Below are 18,346 nucleotides of genomic sequence, written 5' to 3' on the forward strand. Positions count from 1 at the left end.
TGACCAGTCATCCAGGAGGAGCAAAGAGGGTGAGAGGGGTGGTGAATGTGAATGGAGTGGGTGGAGATGAAATGGGTGAGAGTAGAATTATGCCTTTTGACTTTGGTTACCTCCTTTGTATCATCAGAAGAAACACTTGGACTGCTGTATGTGTTGTATCTATGTCACTGGCTTACAGAAGTGCTAGGAGTTGACAGAGATCTTAGGCAGTCTAGAAACTAAGTTTCAGCTGGATCTCTAGTGGTAATGTGGATGCTAGCAGGTTTTGGAGAGCAGCTGGGATATTTCTCTCTGACATTGGTCCTCCCCACCACATAAAGGTACCCAATGTTACATCCAATGATTAGGAATGTAACTAAGTATGGGAAAGAAATTTTTTCACTTTTACCTCTCTCATTCACATCTCACTCACGCTTTTAGTCTTTTACTTCTTTCCCCAGCAGTTTTATGAGCTGATCACTTAAGCATCCCTCTTATGGAACAAGTCATTGCCTCAGTTTGTAGCCCTCTCCAATTAACTGTCACCCATACATATCTTTCTTTGATAGATACACCAGAAGGTTTTTACCAAGGGAAACCCTCACCCAGCCTGATCTCAACATCTCAATTCTAATCCAGACAACTGCCATTGTTATATGAATGGCATTACTGGAAAGTTATCTCGCTTAACAATCCCTTAATGAGATCCAGCGCTACAAGTAGATTTTTGTATTCAGCCCTACACAAAGTTAGCAAAATTTTGTACCACAAGTCATCGTTTATCATAAATAGCCTGAGGCAGAGGCAATGTCACTAACTGGCAAAAAATACAAGTCGTTACAAAACATAACTACCAGCATATGGAAAATGAAGGAGTACTGAAGGATAGGGACAGGAATGGCTCAAATATGAATGGATGAGGCGCCACATAAAATGAAAGTGAAGAATGAATGCAAAGATACAACAGTTAGGAAGTATAGAATGGCTGGAAGTGAAAGAATTGTGAGGCATCTGAAAAAAGTATGAACAAGTAAAGAGTTAACCATTCACTCTTTCTCCTCTCCTTTCCCATTCCTCCCATTACTGAAATTCCCTTTCTGTAACCATCCTCCATTCCCCCCTTCCCATTCTTTCTCTTGTAATTCATCTATACCCATTCCTTTTCTATTGATATTTCTAATCTTTCCCTTCTCGTTACAAGTTCCCTTCCCTTCGTTTTTTTTTTTTTTTTTTTTTTTTTTTTTCAGTCCTCTTGTGGTACTTTGATTGCAAATGCTACGGGAGCAAATGTAAACAGTGAAACAGGATAATCAAGGAGAAAAATTGAACGAGAATTGGTGAAAAAAAATATAGAAATAAAACATGAATCAGAAAGAAATACTGGATGTCTATATGAATGGAAGGAATCTAAAATGTAGCTTACTGGACAATAAAACCCGGAAGCATAAGATGGCAGTTAAAAAAATCAAATTTCAGAAAAATCAACACAACCCTACTATATCTTTGAAATGGCACTTGCTGCACATAACTTTGTGACTTGTTACCTCAAAACACACTTCAAGACAACATACTAGACATCTACTGTGAAAAACCATTCACCGAGCTATCCAATGATAAATCTTCACCAAAAAAATACAGGAAATTCGTGAACTGGATATTTTTTCTTAAATTTTGATTTGAGTAGGATCCTCACTATACACCTACTAATCACAATCCACAACAAACATGATTAATAAACTAGTGCTCTTCAGAGTGGTTCTACTGTAACACTCTTTTCTTCTGGGGTTGGCTTGGCCAAGGATGAAACTGTTGAAGACCTGGAGAGTAAAAGAAAAACACAAATGAATAAACAGTACATACATTCATATACCAAGGGCTCTTTCCCCCTTACAAGGGAGGTAGCCACAGTCAAAGGGCATCATTCCACTCCCATCCACCACCCCTCCCTCCCTCTTACCTTGGCTCCTCATTTATAATTCTTCTCAACTGCAAATTAGCCAATATGGAGTAGTATGTAATTCCTTATCACTCAATACCAAATATTCTGAGTTACATCTTTAATAAATCAACAACAAGAAAACTCCATGCAGACAGCACCTGGCCAGCTGAATAAAATAATAAACTGGTAGTCTAGATGTAATCTAAGAAAGTCCATAAAGTACCCAATTAACAAATTATTATATTGCGTCTGACAACAGAGAGCAGAGGGCAATCCTATAATTTGATAAAACACTTGAAAGCCAGAGAAAAATAAATGAAAACAGGAAAATAACATTGAGTGGTGCTAATAATAATTGTTGCCTAGAATTTCATACGACAGGAAACCCACAGACTCAGAGTAGCAACAATCCTTGGACATTCCCATTTATCCATCAGGGAAAAAAATGTTGAGTGCTGTCTGTGTTTGAGTCTGATAACAGGAACTGGCTGAATCCCCATGACTGGTTTCCTGAAGGCCACAATATTTTTCTACCAGAGAATACCAGGGGAACAGACAGAGTAGCTATCAGCACCCATTTTTATGTCCACCCTGGGGATTTGAACCTGAGCCTTTCATGTGGGGTGATCACTATCTCCAAACTAACCATGGTTCCTGCCAAAGACTATTAATACAATAAGGAAACTGATCCTCCCTTTCCCCTAGACACAAACATTGAGCTTACCTGTGTGGGGCAATACTATTGTCGTATATACACACAAGCAAGCTTAACTATCTTAAATAATTTGCAATTCAAGCTACGAATCCAATACATCTAAAGTCACAATATGCATAAGTACTTCCAATAGCTTCCAGTTTCTTGTCCCCAAATATGAAACAACTTTCTTCTCCACCCAGTGATAATTAACAGGTACACTCTGGCTAACAAACAACTTGATTCTCTTTGAAGGCATACTTTTTTTCATTATGTTTACATTTAATAAGATGATTTCATTCACTTTAGAGTCAAACCACAGACTGCAGCAGTAAAAAGAATTAATTTGTTTTACTTAACACAAAATACTTCCAAAACCCTTTACTATTTGAATAAAATGAGTATTTCTACATACAGTACTATGTTATGGATAATGCTAAAGATTTTCTTCAATTGAGAGAAAACAGTGCTGCACAGAGTACTTGTGCACTTACCTAGAGCTCTCATTTACAGATGCTGAAGTACTAGGTGCAGTGTCTATGCTTGGTGTAGGCTCAACTTCATCATTTACCCAACCTAGTCTTCTCATGTATGGCAGGAATATTATGTCATTGTAGAAACACATTCCCAACACCAGAACTACGAAGCCAATCGGCTGTAAATAAATAAAATTATGTCAACAAATATAATCATCTTTCTATTAATATATAACAAGGGTTTTTCCCCCATTACCAGGGAGGTAGCAAAGTCAAAAGGTTTTACTCACTCCCACCCACTCCACCACCTTTCCTTCCCTCTCATTTTAGCTCCTTGTGGATGATGGGTCATCCCTAATTCCACCTACTGCCCTGGGTCAGAGGCAATGCAGCAGGACACAGCTGCATCAAAATATTATTCACACATAACCACTCACTGACACCCCCCCCTATCCCCCACACACTCCCTTCCTTGCACCATGGTATCATCTATAAACACCCATTCTCCACTCACTATCTCCTGCCTGCCTTTTACCTTCCTTGCTCAACAGACATGCCACTCTCTCAATACCCCTTTCACCCCATCCATCCATCTCATCCTCAGTCATCCCCTCAAGTTCATTCCCCCTTGCCTTCCACACCTCTTTTACTAATATTTCTTTACTAATTTTTTCCATGTGTCTAAACCATCCCAATAATCTTTCATCAGCCCTATTTGCCATCTCCTTTTCCACTCCAGCTCTCCTCCTCACCTCCTCGTTCCTCACTCTATCCAACCTTGTAACCCCTACCATACTTCTCAGATATTTCATATCAAACACATTCAAACTTTTCCTCTCTGCCTCTCTCAAATTCAAAGTTTCTGCCCTATACAGTGCTGTAGGCACAATCACCCCCTTCATATAATCTCCTCTTAGCATCCATTCCTAAAAGCCTATTTCTCATTACTTTTTTGTCTCCCAAGGCATTTAAATGCTTCCCTCAGTCATCAATTTAACCTCTACCTCCACTCCTCCCTTTCCTGCCACATGCAACCCCAAATACCTAAAGCTATCCACTTCCTCCAGACTCTCTTCTTTCAGACTTACTTCCAACTCTCTGCCATCCCCTCTCCTTGTACATCTCATCACCTTACTTTTACTCACATTTACCTTCAACTTTCTCCTATCGCATACCTTCCCAATTTCCATCACTAACTCTCATAATCCTCCCACTGACCCTGCCACAAGTGCAGTGTCATCAGCAAGCAACGACTGGCTCACCTCCCATTTTCCCCCATTTTCTTAATTTTATATTTTCATAATTTTGATGCAACCCAAATGGATTTCTCCCTGTCTTCTCTTCTTCTGTACGAGGGGACAGAGAGAGGGGTCGCTGGTTAAGTGAAGCAGCCTTGCTATGGATATGCTACATCTTGCTGCATTGCTTCTGACCCAGGACAGTGGGCAAGGTGCAGGGATGACCCATCATCCAAGAGGAGCCAAGAAAAGAGGGAGGGAGAGTAGGTGAATGGGAGTGTAGTATGTAGGAATGAAATGGGTGGGAGTGGATTTATGCCTTTGACTTTGGCTACCTCCCTTGTAAGGGGGAAAAAGGCATTGGTATTTGTATACTTATCTACATTTGCATAAATTATACATTAATATACAAATATGCATCCATATATCTTATGGCAATAGGGTGAAGTGGACATTGGGTAAAAGGGAAATGTCTGTTGAACCAGGGAAGGGAGAAGATAGGAGATAGGTGTATGTGTGGAGAATGGTTGTGAATGGATAATATAATGTGGCCTAAAGAGATTTTCCCTTGTCTTCTCTATTTATGTGTGACAGGACCAGATGGATAAAAGGTGTTGAGGAGGCATTAGAAAGACGTACATACATACATATACCAAGGTTTTTTCCCCCTTACAAGGGAGGTAGCCAAAAAGGAAAAGGCATAAAATCATTCCCACCCATTCCATCCCTGAATACACTCCACACCCCTCCACCCTCCCTCTCATCTTAGCACCTCCTGGATGACGGGTCATCCCTGCACCTTGTCCACTGCCCTGGGTCAGAAGCAGTGTCGCAAGACACAGCACATCCACAGCAAGGCCGCTTCATTAAATCAGCGATCCCCCCTCTCCGTCCCCCCATTGCATAAAAGGAGAAGACAGGGAGAAATCCCTTCGGGCTGCATCAAATTTTGCTCACACATACTACCTCACCCCCCATCCCCCTGCCCATTCCACCTCATGCAATCACAACATCATCCATATACAACCATTCTCCATTCACCCCTGTCTTCTGTCCTCTCCCGTCCTTCCTCAACAGACATTCCCCTCTTCCCCAAAGCCCCCTTCACCCCATCCATCCACCTCATCCTAGGACGTCCCCTCATGTTCACTCCCTCCACATCTGCCTTACATAACTCTTTTACTAGTCTTTCTTCACTCATTCTTTCCATGTGTCCAAACCATCCTAATACTCTTTCATCAACCCTATCTCACAACTCCCTTTCCACCCCTGTTCTCCTCCTCACCTCCTCATTTCTCACTCTATCTAGCCTAGTAACCCCCATCATACTTCTCAGACACCTTATCTCAAACACATTCAAACTCCTTCTCTCTTCTTCTCTTATGTTCCATGTTTCCGCCCCATACAGCGCTGTTGGCACAATCGCTCCTTCATACAGTCTCCTCTTAGCATCCATTTCCAAATGTCTATTCCTCATTACACTTTTTAATCCACCAAGGCATTTACTCGCTTCTCTCAATCTACATTCTACCTCCACCTTCACTCCACCTTTTCCTGCCACATTTGCACCCAAGTATCTAAAACTATCCACTTCCTCGAGTCGCTCTCCCTTAATGCTCACTTCCAGTCTACTGCCACTTTCACCCCTTGTACATCTCATCACCTTACTTTTACCCACATTTATCTTTAGCTTTCTTTAAGCTTTAGCTTAAGAGACACAAATTTACCGGAAGTGCAAGAGAGAGAGACCTACGAGGACAGAGACCCATAGAGAAGTCTAGTGAAGAGCTGCCGCTGACAGGATTGTTCCTACCACACGTAGGGTAAGAAAGGTGAGAAAAGATGAGGAAGGTGGGCTGCCACATAAGTGAAATGGTGGGGGTAAACCTGTTTCAGCTGACCAGGCCCTGCTATGGATGCACTGTGTCTTGCTGCATTGCTTCTAACCTGGGCAGTGGTTGGTGTAGGGATGGCCCTTCCTCCACAAGGAGCTAAGACGAAAGGGAAATAAATGGGCCATGGATGGGTGTGGGATGGGAGCATACTTTGGCTGTCTACCCCCTTTATAAGGGGGAAGAAGCTTTTTGGTATATATATGTGTATACAGATACAGCTGGGGTGGAAAGTATGCTGGCAGATAGGGATGTTGAAAGATTATTGAGACGGTTTAACAGATGGAAAGAATAAGTGAAGAAAGATTATCAAAAAGAGTGCGGAAAACATAGGTGGATGGAGTGAACACAGGGTGTTAGGGTCTTTGAGCAAGAGGCAAATGTCTGTTGAGTAGGGAAGGGGATAGGTGTGGAGAATGGCTGTATGTGGATGATTTTTTGATGCAGCCCAACAGAATTTCTCCTCGTTTTCTCTATTTTCCATGCAAGGGGATGAGGAGGAAGGGTTGCTATGTATACGAAGCAGCCCTCCTGTGGATTTATTGTATTTTGCTGCACCACTTCTGACCCAAGCAGTGGACAGGAGACAGGGATGACCCTTCATCCATGAGGAGCTAAGATTAGAGGTAAACAATAAATGGTGGATGGGAACGGGAGTGGAAACAGTGGGCATGGGTGCATGCCTTGGCTGGTTACCTTTCTTATAAGGGAGAAAATGTACAGGCAGTTCTTAATTCATGCAAGTTTATATTATGTGAATTACGAGAATGATAAAATAATATTTTTATTTTTATATATTTTGTTTGAATTAAGATGATTTTTCTTGATTTAACATAATATTTCTACTAGAGAAAAAAAATCATGTGCTGGATAACTTGGTACCCTTCTGCCCCCCCAATTTAATTCAGATTACGAACTACCTGTATGTATATACCGGTATATAAACACACACACACATATATATTGATATATATAGCACTGAGATCCCCCCAACACCATTATATTTACATTCCTCCCACAAACTCTCTATATATTCACTCAAATTCATATAAAATATTTGCCTTCACCTCTTCAGTTTCCTCATTACCAAGACCATGTGCACCACAAAAATCCATATCTCCCATCTAATTTCACCTTTGTCCACATTATCATCAAAGACACAAATAATTTTGTGGTTGCACACCTTTTTTTTCTCAAGTTGTAGTCTTAAATGAGCAACTACAACAAATATGCAAAACTGTGCAAATGTGCACCTGTTCAACTTTATAAAATACTGTTAAAACAATAATATATATATGTATATATATATATATATATATATATATATATATATATATATATATATATATATATATATATATACATACAAGTATATAAAATTACCTGGAGATACTGGAAATCTTGCCATTTCACAATAAGGGAGAAAGCCCAAACTACTAATGTACGAACAGAGTCGAGAACCATTCTTGTCGTAGCTGAGAGTTCTTTGGTCACACTGACACCAGCAAAATTGAAGAATGCAATACTTATGATATTTCCTGTGGGATACCAATAAGACATTAATATCATGTAATACAAGTTGTAGATTTATAAAAATAAAATAAAATAAATGAAGATTATTACATAAGTGTAAGTCGGATCCTTTTCATGACAATTGTGCATGGCGAGAATAAAGTTCAATATCCATACATACATACACCAAAGGCTTTTTCCCCCTTATAAGAGAGGTAGCCACAAATACAAAGGCATAAAAACCACTCCCACCCATTCCATCCCCATCACACTTCACTCCCCTCCACCCTCTTCCCTCCCTCTCATCTTTGCACCTCCTGGATGACGGGTTATCCCTGCATCCTGTCCACACTAACGGCTTCTTCCCCCTTATAGTAGCAAAGTCAAAGACATCCACTCATTCCCACCTATTACATTCCTGTTGTTTCCCTCTCATCTTAGCTCCTCATGGATAAAGGGTCATCCCTGTCTCCAGCCTAAGGCCATTTCACTTAATAGGTAACCCCACCCTCTCCACTCTCCATACCTTCAAGCAAAAGCAAAGGAAGACTGAGAAATCCTCTCAGGCTGCATCAAAATATCATTCACACACAACCACTCCATCCCGTCCCCCACCTCCTGCCTTTCTTGCTTGACACAGAAAAGAGAGGAGAGAAAATCCCTCTGGGCTGCACCAAAATATCATAAATGGACCTGGAGAAGTCCAAATGAACAACAAAGAACGAAGTAGACTTCATATTATTACAGTCATAAATAAACATAGGTAGTAACCATAAAATGGTAAGTTGCATAGCTGAGAGAAATAAACTAGTTTTAAAACAGAAAATAAGGCTTGTGAAGGTTAATGATAACAAGAAGGAATTTCAGTTAGAAATTAAAAATTTATTCAAACCTCTAAGAACTAACAAGGACACCACTGAAGGTATCATTAAGGAATCAGTAGAGAAAGTATAAAGTACAAAAAGTATTATGAAGACAAATACAGTAGACCCTCGTTTTACGCGGATTTTTTATGCGCGGTTTTGAATTTACGCGGATTTTTGGGTTTTTGGGTTTTTGTATATATATATATATATATATAGGCGACAGCTAATCATTGTTTCTTTTTCTAAATTTATTATTGTGACAATATAAAATAGATTTCATTTTAATTTGGTTAATCAATCGAGTTACCTGACTCAATTAGTTTTGTGGCTAAGAGTCAGCAAGTTGGTCAGCAAGTTGGTCAGCAAGTGGTGAGGGCAATTGCGGTGCAGAATGGCATCGACAGTGTTATGGTGCCCTACAAAGCCGTTTTGCAGGACATGAAAAAGCGCCGAGTACAATTGCCCATCACCATGTTTTTACAGAAACGTGGTGGTCCAGCTAATTCTGATGCCGAGTCCGACTAGACTGCTACCTAGACTACTACCCCTTCTACATATATTCATTTCATGCACTGTTTTTTCTTGTTCTTTTGTTTGTATTGTATTGTTTTCCTATTTTTCTATTGTATTATTTTGTTCAATATGGCAATTCATTGTGGAAATAAAATTATTAGGGTTCTAATGATTGTTTTGGTATATCTCCTTCAGTGGCGGAATTTTACGCGGATTTTCGTTTTACGCGGGGGTTCCCGGTCCCTAACCCCCGCGTAAAACGAGGGTCTACTGTACTCCAAAATTACAAATTATCTAATTAAAAGAAGGATTATGCAGATTAAAAGCAAGAGACAAAATGGAGTAGAACTAAACAAGCTTATGAAGAAAAAGCAGAGATCAGAGAAAAGAAAGAGAAATATGGATGAAATGGAGGAAACTATTTGGAAAGATAAAAGTATTAAAGGGACCGAGCATAGACATGCTGTAGGAAGACAGCAAATGATATGTTTGAAAAATAGAAATGGAGAGATCATTAAATGCAGACAGAATGGTAAACAAAGTAGAAGACTTTTACCAACAGTATTACTTGTGAAAGACCATAGTTGAGTCAGTAAATTCATCTATAGACATTAGTAGTGTACCAGAAATTACAAAGGAAGTAGAATCTGCTACCTAGGGAAGATGTATATATACTGATAAATCTTTTGAAAGATGCAGGGAAAGTAGTTCATATTAAGTTACCTCAGTTGTATAACCAGTGCTTATGTCAAGAAAGTGTTCCTGAATCCTGGTGCAACGCTCTAGAGATCTTGCTTCATAAAAAAGGAGACAAGAGGGACCTTAGTAACTACTAACTGAGTAGTTTGATATCAAATGTATATAACGTATTCTCCAAGATCCTTACAAATAACCTAAGTCAAGTTTTAAATGGAAACCAACCAAAAGAACAAGCAGGCTTTCAAAGTGGATATTCAACTCGAGACCGTTTGCAGGCGATGAACCAACTAGGATGACAGAATACAATACACCTCTTTGTTTAGCGTTTGTAGATTACAAGAAGGCTTTTGACTTGATAGAACAAATAGCAATATTAAATTTGTCACACACATCAAAAAGCCTTTTCCCCCTAATATGGGGGCGGTGGACAAGTAAAAGCATACATCATCCTTCACAGTCATATATTCTTATCACTGTTCTTACTTTGACAACACACATCCACCCTTCACAGTCATATATTCTTATCACTGTTCTTACTTTGACAACACTCAATATTTAGAATTTTGAATAAAAGTCAACAGTGCATTACTTTGGACTAAACAGTGCTTGAGCATTTGATAACTTACCCATGATAGCTGCGATGAGCAATGGATTGTTTCCCAGCTGAATGAAGGCATCACCCACATCTTCCAGTACACCTCTTGGGTTTCCACTAAACATTCCAGCAGGAATATAATTAAATGCAACAAGGAGAACAGCTAAGGTTGAAAAGCCAAATATCCCTGAAATAAAAATATACACCATTAACACCCATAATACCGTTGTAGATATTTACATGCTTCTTAATACTTATTCATCTATGTCCATCATAATATACACTGCATATTTGGATATCCCCAGAAGATGAAGAATGTCAATATATCCAAGAAGTGTTCATGAAAATCATATTCCCAGAGTCTGTCATCAAACAGTGCATGATTGAGAGTGGTTCTCATGAACTGCTTGAAGTTAGTTGTTAGTTTCTTTCTGCTGTTCAAATTCCATGCTTGCAATGAATTTTAGAACAGACAAAATGAACTCCCCTTCAGATCACATCAACTTATCATCCATTCACATCCACTCACACCTATTTCTTATCCTCTCCATTCCCTGCTCAATAAATATTCCCTTTGCATCCAATGCCCCATTCACCTCATCCATCCATCCATCTATCCCAGTGTCATCTTCCCTTTAAGTTCAATCCATCCACCTAAGCCTTCCAAACTTTTTTTACTCATTCTTTCCACATGCCCAAACCATCCTAGTATTCTCTGATCAACTTTATCTGCCAGCTCTTTCCCCCCCTGCCCTCTTAACCATAATTTCCAATGTGGATTTATGCATGTCTTTCTTCTCACTGTGATTATCATGAATTTCCTTTCTAAACACATCTTTAACAATCTCTCTATCATACCTGCAATTCTTAGCTGATACCCAAAACTTTTCTACTATTCTATTATTCCATATAACAGCATATCTCCTAATCTAGCACTGAGATGTCCTGACACTATTACAATTATATTCCTCCCAACCAACCCTCATCCCCCCCAAAAAAAAATCCCCTTTTCTCACTATCAGGCCCATATGACCACACCATATCTCCCATCCAAATCTCACCTTCACCCACACTATCCTCAAAGACACTTCCCTCTACTTCATCATGCATTTTCCCATCTCAACACTTACTAGTAGTGATACTCCTTCCCTTCCTAATCCACTCATTACACTTGACCTCTCCACCACACTCCCAGACTTAAACCCACCCCATCCTTTCAATTTAGTTTCACTCAATGCTAATATATCTATCTTCCAATCTCTTCATTTTTACTCTCATATGTATCATATTCACACACATCTGATGATTTTTTTTCTTTTCTTTTTTATTCTGGTTAGAATCTTCCTCCCAGAACTTCTTATGCTTTCACTCTTCATACAAGGAAAATACAGAGATAAGGATCTCTAGTCTCTTTACTCCATCCAATTTAGTCTCCTTTTATAAAATGCATGTGAACATGGTGGCTGAATTCTTTTCTCCCCACACCACAAGGGGATCAGGAAGAGGTATAGTTATAGAAGTTGTGAAGGAATCAATCGATCATTTAGTTTCACAAATTAGAAAACCTGCACACCCACAGTGGCTGGCATCAGTCCTTAGAACCTCCCACAGATCTCTCCAGGAAGAAACTCTTAACTGATATCTGTGTTGTATCACTGTGGGACTGTTTCTATGTTACCTGGTCAAAGTTATAGGAAGAGTAGAGCAGTTATCAATTGTAAGATTTCATGTATGAAAAAGTGTAAGAAGCACAGCTTAAGTTGACAGAGAGAGATCTTGAGCCCAATCTAAAGACCAAGAACTATCCCCTCAAGGCTGCACCTTCTAATGGAGGTAAGAGGGTTCATAGGCTTTCAAAATGGATAATTTTGCTGTCCATTTTAGAGGGTGGAGGGGAATGGAGTGTGTTGGGGATGGAATGAGTGCAGGTGGTTTTATGCCTTTGTTTTTTGGCTACCTCTCTTGTAAAGGGGAAAAGCCTTTGGTATATGTATTTATGTATGTATCACATGCAGGTATTAATCATCTAATCATTGGTCCCTGGTAAATGACTGGTTCAAAGGAATATCATAAAGGTGGGACATCAGTAGTACCAAAGTATCATCATTCCTCTACAAGTATCTATCTTTATACCAAGAGCTTTCCCCCCATATAAGGGAGGTAGCCAAGTCAAAGGGATGTACCTACTCCCTTCCATTTCACTCCCATTCACTATCCTTTCCTCCCTCTCATCTTAGCTCCTCATGGATGATGGGTCATCCCTGTATCCTGCCCACTGCCCTGGGTCAGAAGCAACGAAGCAAGACACAGTACATCCACAAGAAGGCCCTTTCTCTTAATTGGCAACCCCTCCTCTCCATCCTCTCATGCAGAGTAAGAGAAGACTGGGAGAAATCCCTTTAGGCTGCATCAAAATATCATTCACACATAAGCTGCCCCTATCCTCCCATCCCCCACCCCTCCCTTCCTTGTATAACAGTATCATCTATACACAGTCATTCTCCACTCATCCCCATCTCTTGCCTCTCCCTTCCTTGCTCAACAGACATTCCCCTCTTACTAAATGCCCCTTTCATCTAGTGCATTCATCTCCTCCTTGGTCATCCCCTCAAATTCACTCCCTCTACCTCTGCCTTCCACACCTCTTTTACTTATCTTTCTTTACTCATTCTTTCCATGTGTCCAAACCATCCCAATACTTTCATCAGCCTATCTGTCATCTCCTTTTCCAATCCTGCTCTCCTCCTCATTTCTCACTCTATCCAACCTAGTAACCTCTACCACACTTCTCAGACATTTCATCTCAAATACATTTAAATTTTTACTTTCTGCCTCTCTTAAATTCCAAGTCTCTGTCCCATACAAAGCCATTGGTACAATCACCCCTTCATACAATCTCCTCTTTGCATCCATTCCCTGGTGCCTATTTCTCATGACAAATACATACATACATACATACATATACATATATGAAAGGCTTTTTTCCCCTTACAAGGGAGGTAGCCAAAAAACAAAGGCATAAAAACCATTCCCACCCATTCCATCCCTAATACACTCTACTCTCCTCCACCCTCTACCCTCCTTCTTATCTTGGCACCTCCTGGATGACGGGTCATCCCTGTATCTTGTCCACTGCCCTGGGTCAGAAGCAGACAAATAGATTTTAAATCTTAACACATATGAATGATGTGTGGCTCTGGTTCATAAGGGCACCCTAAAATGGCCCCTAGAGTATTAGCTGCAGTCAATACCCAAGTTATAATAATTATTATCTCAAGTTTCACTGACTGGAATCCCAGAGCCCAATAGTGGCTGGGAATGGTACTCTTGCCCTTTCCTAGGTCCATGTGGAAAGAAACATTGGACTGTTGTCTATGGTGTAATAGCATGAGACTGCTTCTGTGTCACCTGATGATAGAAGGAGGGGAGGATTTCCCAGTTACTATTTCTCCATAGGTCAAAAGATGGAAGAAATACAAATGAACCTGATAGAGAAAGATCTTGGGCCCGGTCCAGTGGGTCAGTGTCAGCCTCTTGAGACTGCACTTCAAAATGGAAGTGATAGGGTTGATGGGTTTTGCAACTGGGAAAGAGAGAGACAATTCTCCGGCAGTCCACTTTTGATAGACCACCACAAACATGTATCATCATTGGTTCCATAAGAAAAATACCAGTCTATACAAATATCACTAAAAATAGTGAATTTCATAAGTCCAGAACAATCCTTACTTAAAATCTATCATGCAGTATTACATTATGCTCATAATCAATGCTTCAAACAACCAATACATACATACCCTCCCAGCCTACAACAACCAATGGAGGGACATTGTACTTTGTGATGAACTTTTCTTCTACCACCATTTGTGTTGCAGTGACCACCTGGGCTGCTATAATCAACAAATCACCTGGAAAAAAAAAATAAATAAATAAATAAATAATAATAATAATAATAATAAAATAAGAAATATACACTCGTACTATCTACAATATAATTACATTGTGTGTGTGTGTGTATTTACCTAGTTGTACATTACAGGAAGGGGAGCTACACTTGTGGTGTCCTGCCTTTGTATCTTGCAGTGTCTAGTTTGCTCTTAAATTCGTGTATGGTTTTTGCACACAATATTGTTTCATCCAGTTTGTTCCAAGAGTCCACCACTCTGTGTCAAAACTGTTCTTTTTCAGATCTCTTCTATAACTATCTTTTTTGAGTTTCTTTCCAAGTCCTCTTGTGTTTCTCTTGTCCCAATTTAACAAGTCCTCTCTATCGAGTATTTCTGTGCCCTTCATGATTCTATAGATGATCAGTAGGTTGCCCCCTCTCTCTTCTTTGCTCCAGTTGGTAACTCTAATTTAGCCAGTCTCTCTTCATATGACAAGTTTGAAATTGCTGGAGCCATTTTTGTGGTTGCTCTCTGGATTCTTTCAATTTTCTTTATATTCTTTTTGGTACTGGGTGACCATAATGTCACTGCATATTCTAGTGAAGCCCTTATTAGTGTGACTAATAATTTTTTAATGATTTCTTTGTCCAAATAGGTAAATGCCACTTTTATTGATCTTAGCATGTTATAGGATTCTTTGACAATTTTGTTTATTTGTTTACCAGAGGACAAATTGTTGAGATAATCACTCCTAGATCTTTTTCAGATCCCACCTTCTTTACCTCCTTCGTTCCAATTTCATATTGTCCTGATATTCTATTTTCACTTTTTTCCAAACTCCATTATGCTACACTTCTTAATGTTTAAGTCCACTTCCTATTTCTGACTCCATTTCCAGTTCAGGTCTCCCTGAAGTGATTCGCAATCAGTTTCGGTTTTTACTTTCCTCAACAAAGAAGCTCATGTAACATTCCATCCATGTCATTCACATAAATAATAAATATCATTGGAGTCAATACAGATACTTGTGGAACTCTACTAATCACCTCCCAACCTGAATATTTTTCTCTGAGTACTACTCTCATCTTTCTACCATTTAGGGAGTCCTCCATCCAGTTTAGTAAGTTGCCTTGTATCCCTCCTATGTTTTCCAATGTTTTAAATAATTTTCTTATGTGGTTCCTTGTCATAGGCTTTGGGTAAGTCCAAGAAAGCACAATCAGCCCATCCATCCCTCTCTTGTATTACATCTATTAGTCTTGAGTATTAGCTGTTAGTCTTGGCATTAGCTCTTTTTAGTTGATTCACCTCTTTGTACATTACCCTATGTTCAGCTTTCAGATCCATTAGTTCCTCTATCAATTCTGCAATCTCTCAATTTCTTAGGACTTTTTTATTCCTAGATTCTCTTTCCAATACTAAACCTCTACCTAGTATTCCACTTTCTTTTGTAAACCCTGAAAATACATTATTATCAAACCTGAGTAGACATCAGGGTTTCAATCATACAAGTTTCTTAGGTATGACCCCCAATGGTGATTCTACTCTACTTACATCCAATTTTCTCTTTGTTGTTTCATTTTTTTGTCTATCTCCTTCATCACTCTCCATCGTGTATTTAACAATATTGTTGAATTTACTCTATTTTATCATTTTGGTCACCCGATAAAGACAGTTCTCTTTCCCGAATGTATATACAAGCTAGGTGTTTCCTTCGAATTTATTGAAAAAGTGCTGTACATCAGAGCTTGTTTCTAGCCATCCATTCCTGCCTGTGATTTGTGCTCAAGTATGTGTATATTTACCTAGTTGTATTTTATGGGAAGAGAGCTATGCTTGTAGTGACCCGTTTTTGTATCTTTCAGCATCCAGTTTGATCTTGAATTCTTATATAGTTTTTGCACTCACTGTTTCCTCATTCAATTTGTTCCAGATATCTATCACTCTGTGTGGGAAGCTATTCTTTTTCAGATCTCGTGTGTGTGTGTGTGTGTGTGTGTGTGTGTGTGTGTGTGTGTGTGTGCAATCCCTATTCAACAATCATAACAACAGGGGGTTCTAAATTGATTTTAACCCCTTCCATACGGTGCCGCACACGTAGGCGTCATGGACTTAGATCTCGGTGGCAGCAGCCAATGCCAGCCGTACGACGTGTCGTAATAATACTCGCATCATAAAATATAGTCACCGCTTATATCGATCGTTCTCTCTTCACCCGTGAATTTTGATAACCATAGAAAATGCGATTACAAAAGAATTAGAAAGAATGTCATTATGGAGGGGCGACTACAATAAATATAATCAAGACGCCGATATGGCAGCCTCGCGAATACACTCGCTCCCCATGACGCCTACGTGTGCGGCACCGTATGGAAGGGGCTAACCCCCATTCAGTCCTGGGTTGGCCCCTTGAGTCAATAAATTTACTTAGCATTAACCAGAACAAAATCTATAAAAGATGTGACCAAAGTAAATGGGTATGTACATACAGATAGTACATACATACATATACCAAGGCTTTTTCCCCCTTACAAAGGGGGTAGCCAAAAAAAAAGGCATAAAATCATTCCCACCCATTCCATCCCTGAATACACTCCACACCCCTCCACATACAGATAGTACTATTATAAAACAATAAATAAAATTTGTAAATTACATACCAGTAATGATGGAATTTAAGTCCTTTCCATCTGAATCAGTTCCTGTGCCTAAAAAGTCTGAGAGTCCAACAACAATCAAACCAACAATGACAGTGAACATTCCCATCCACTGAAAGTAACGCAATTTTCGTCCAAGAAATGCAACAGAAAGGAGACCAGTAAAAATAATAACAGCTCCTGCAAGAGAGAAAAAAGAAAGAATTAAGGCAAAAAACATACAATTCCCTATGCCATACCGGGAATCAGCCAGCCAAAACATGGACCCACCCTTCGCCAATCCAACACCCAGTTATTTTCCCTTTCATCTTTAGCTTCTTCTATTTAGAGCCATAACTGCCTGGGTCAGAAGCAATGCAGTAAGATACAGTACCTCCACAGCAGGGCTCAACAGTTGAAGCTGATTTACCCCCATCGCTTCATTATATGACAACCCCTCCCCCCCTCTTCTTATCTACTTATAAGTAATCAAATAAGACCCAGTAAAATCCCTTTGGGCTGTACCAATTCATCATCCACCTTATTTTCTAGGGAGGCATTTTACAAATAACTGTAAACGACTTATAAGAGTTGTCTTAATGCAACCTGTTATTATTCTTAAGGCTTTCTAATTGTAGATTTTCAGATATATGCAAAGAAAAATCAAACATACCTCTTAACATTTGGAATGAGCTGGCATAAGTGAGAGTGAGACCCAGGTACATTGTAGACGTGGCCAACATATCACATAATGCTGGTACTAAAAATATCCTTTTTGGAAATCTTAGTTCCTGAAAAATAAAGAAAAAGTATTATTAACTGATGAGTGATACACGTTCACTTATAACACATTTTTAAAAGTATTATACTTTATAGATGTATTTAGAGAAAAAAAAAATTGATGATAGCTAACACAGTTTTGTATAAAAAGGAGAAAAAAAAAAAAAGTCAAGCATAAGTACACATGGGAGAGGGTGGTGATAAGGCATTTAATGAACTATGTAGTGGTATTCAGGAGAAGAGTAAAGAGTTCTGGACATCCATGTTCTTAGGGGAAAGTGGGGGAACAGCAGATAAATTTTTGGTGGAAGTTAAGTTGAGAGTGGAGGAGAGGTGGAGAAAGAGGAAATGGGCAGAAGGTAAAGAGGTGCTTAGAGTAAACCATTTAAATGAGAATGAAGAAGAGTGGGAGTATGAGGATAAGCTGAAAGAAGTGTGGGATTGATTGATTGATTAATTAGAGTGGGCAAAAGCCCGGCACAGGGTCGTTAGACCATTCGTGCCATGGGATAAAATAGATAACGAGGTTAAAATATTAGATTCTAAAAATTAAAACAACTACAACGTTATTGTCTGACTAATTATTAAAATAATTACGAAATATATACGAAGCCTAGACATTAAGTAGCGAACTACAATA

General features: G+C 39.3%; 1 protein-coding gene across 2 annotated transcripts in view; it reads right to left on the minus strand.

The window, feature by feature from the left end:
- Nucleotides 1-1,329: 1,329 nt before the first annotated feature.
- Tango9 (transport and golgi organization 9) overlaps nt 1,330-18,346 on the minus strand; it is a 49,983-nt gene continuing 32,966 nt past the window's right edge. For both annotated transcript variants that reach the window (XM_076200006.1, XM_076200007.1), the window contains exons 4-10: nt 17,600-17,717; nt 16,951-17,127; nt 14,201-14,311; nt 10,435-10,590; nt 7,602-7,756; nt 3,107-3,267; nt 1,330-1,796 (exon numbers count right to left, since the gene is read on the minus strand). In XM_076200006.1, coding sequence (XP_076056121.1) covers nt 1,727-1,796; nt 3,107-3,267; nt 7,602-7,756; nt 10,435-10,590; nt 14,201-14,311; nt 16,951-17,127; nt 17,600-17,717 — 948 coding nt within the window. In that variant the 3' untranslated portion in view covers nt 1,330-1,726. The remainder of the gene's footprint in view (nt 1,797-3,106; nt 3,268-7,601; nt 7,757-10,434; nt 10,591-14,200; nt 14,312-16,950; nt 17,128-17,599; nt 17,718-18,346) is intronic.

The sequence above is a fragment of the Oratosquilla oratoria genome, chromosome 16 (genome assembly GCF_046742065.1).
Source record: "Oratosquilla oratoria isolate Oo_2021 chromosome 16, ASM4674206v1, whole genome shotgun sequence".
Taxonomy (NCBI): Eukaryota; Metazoa; Arthropoda; class Malacostraca; order Stomatopoda; family Squillidae; genus Oratosquilla; species Oratosquilla oratoria.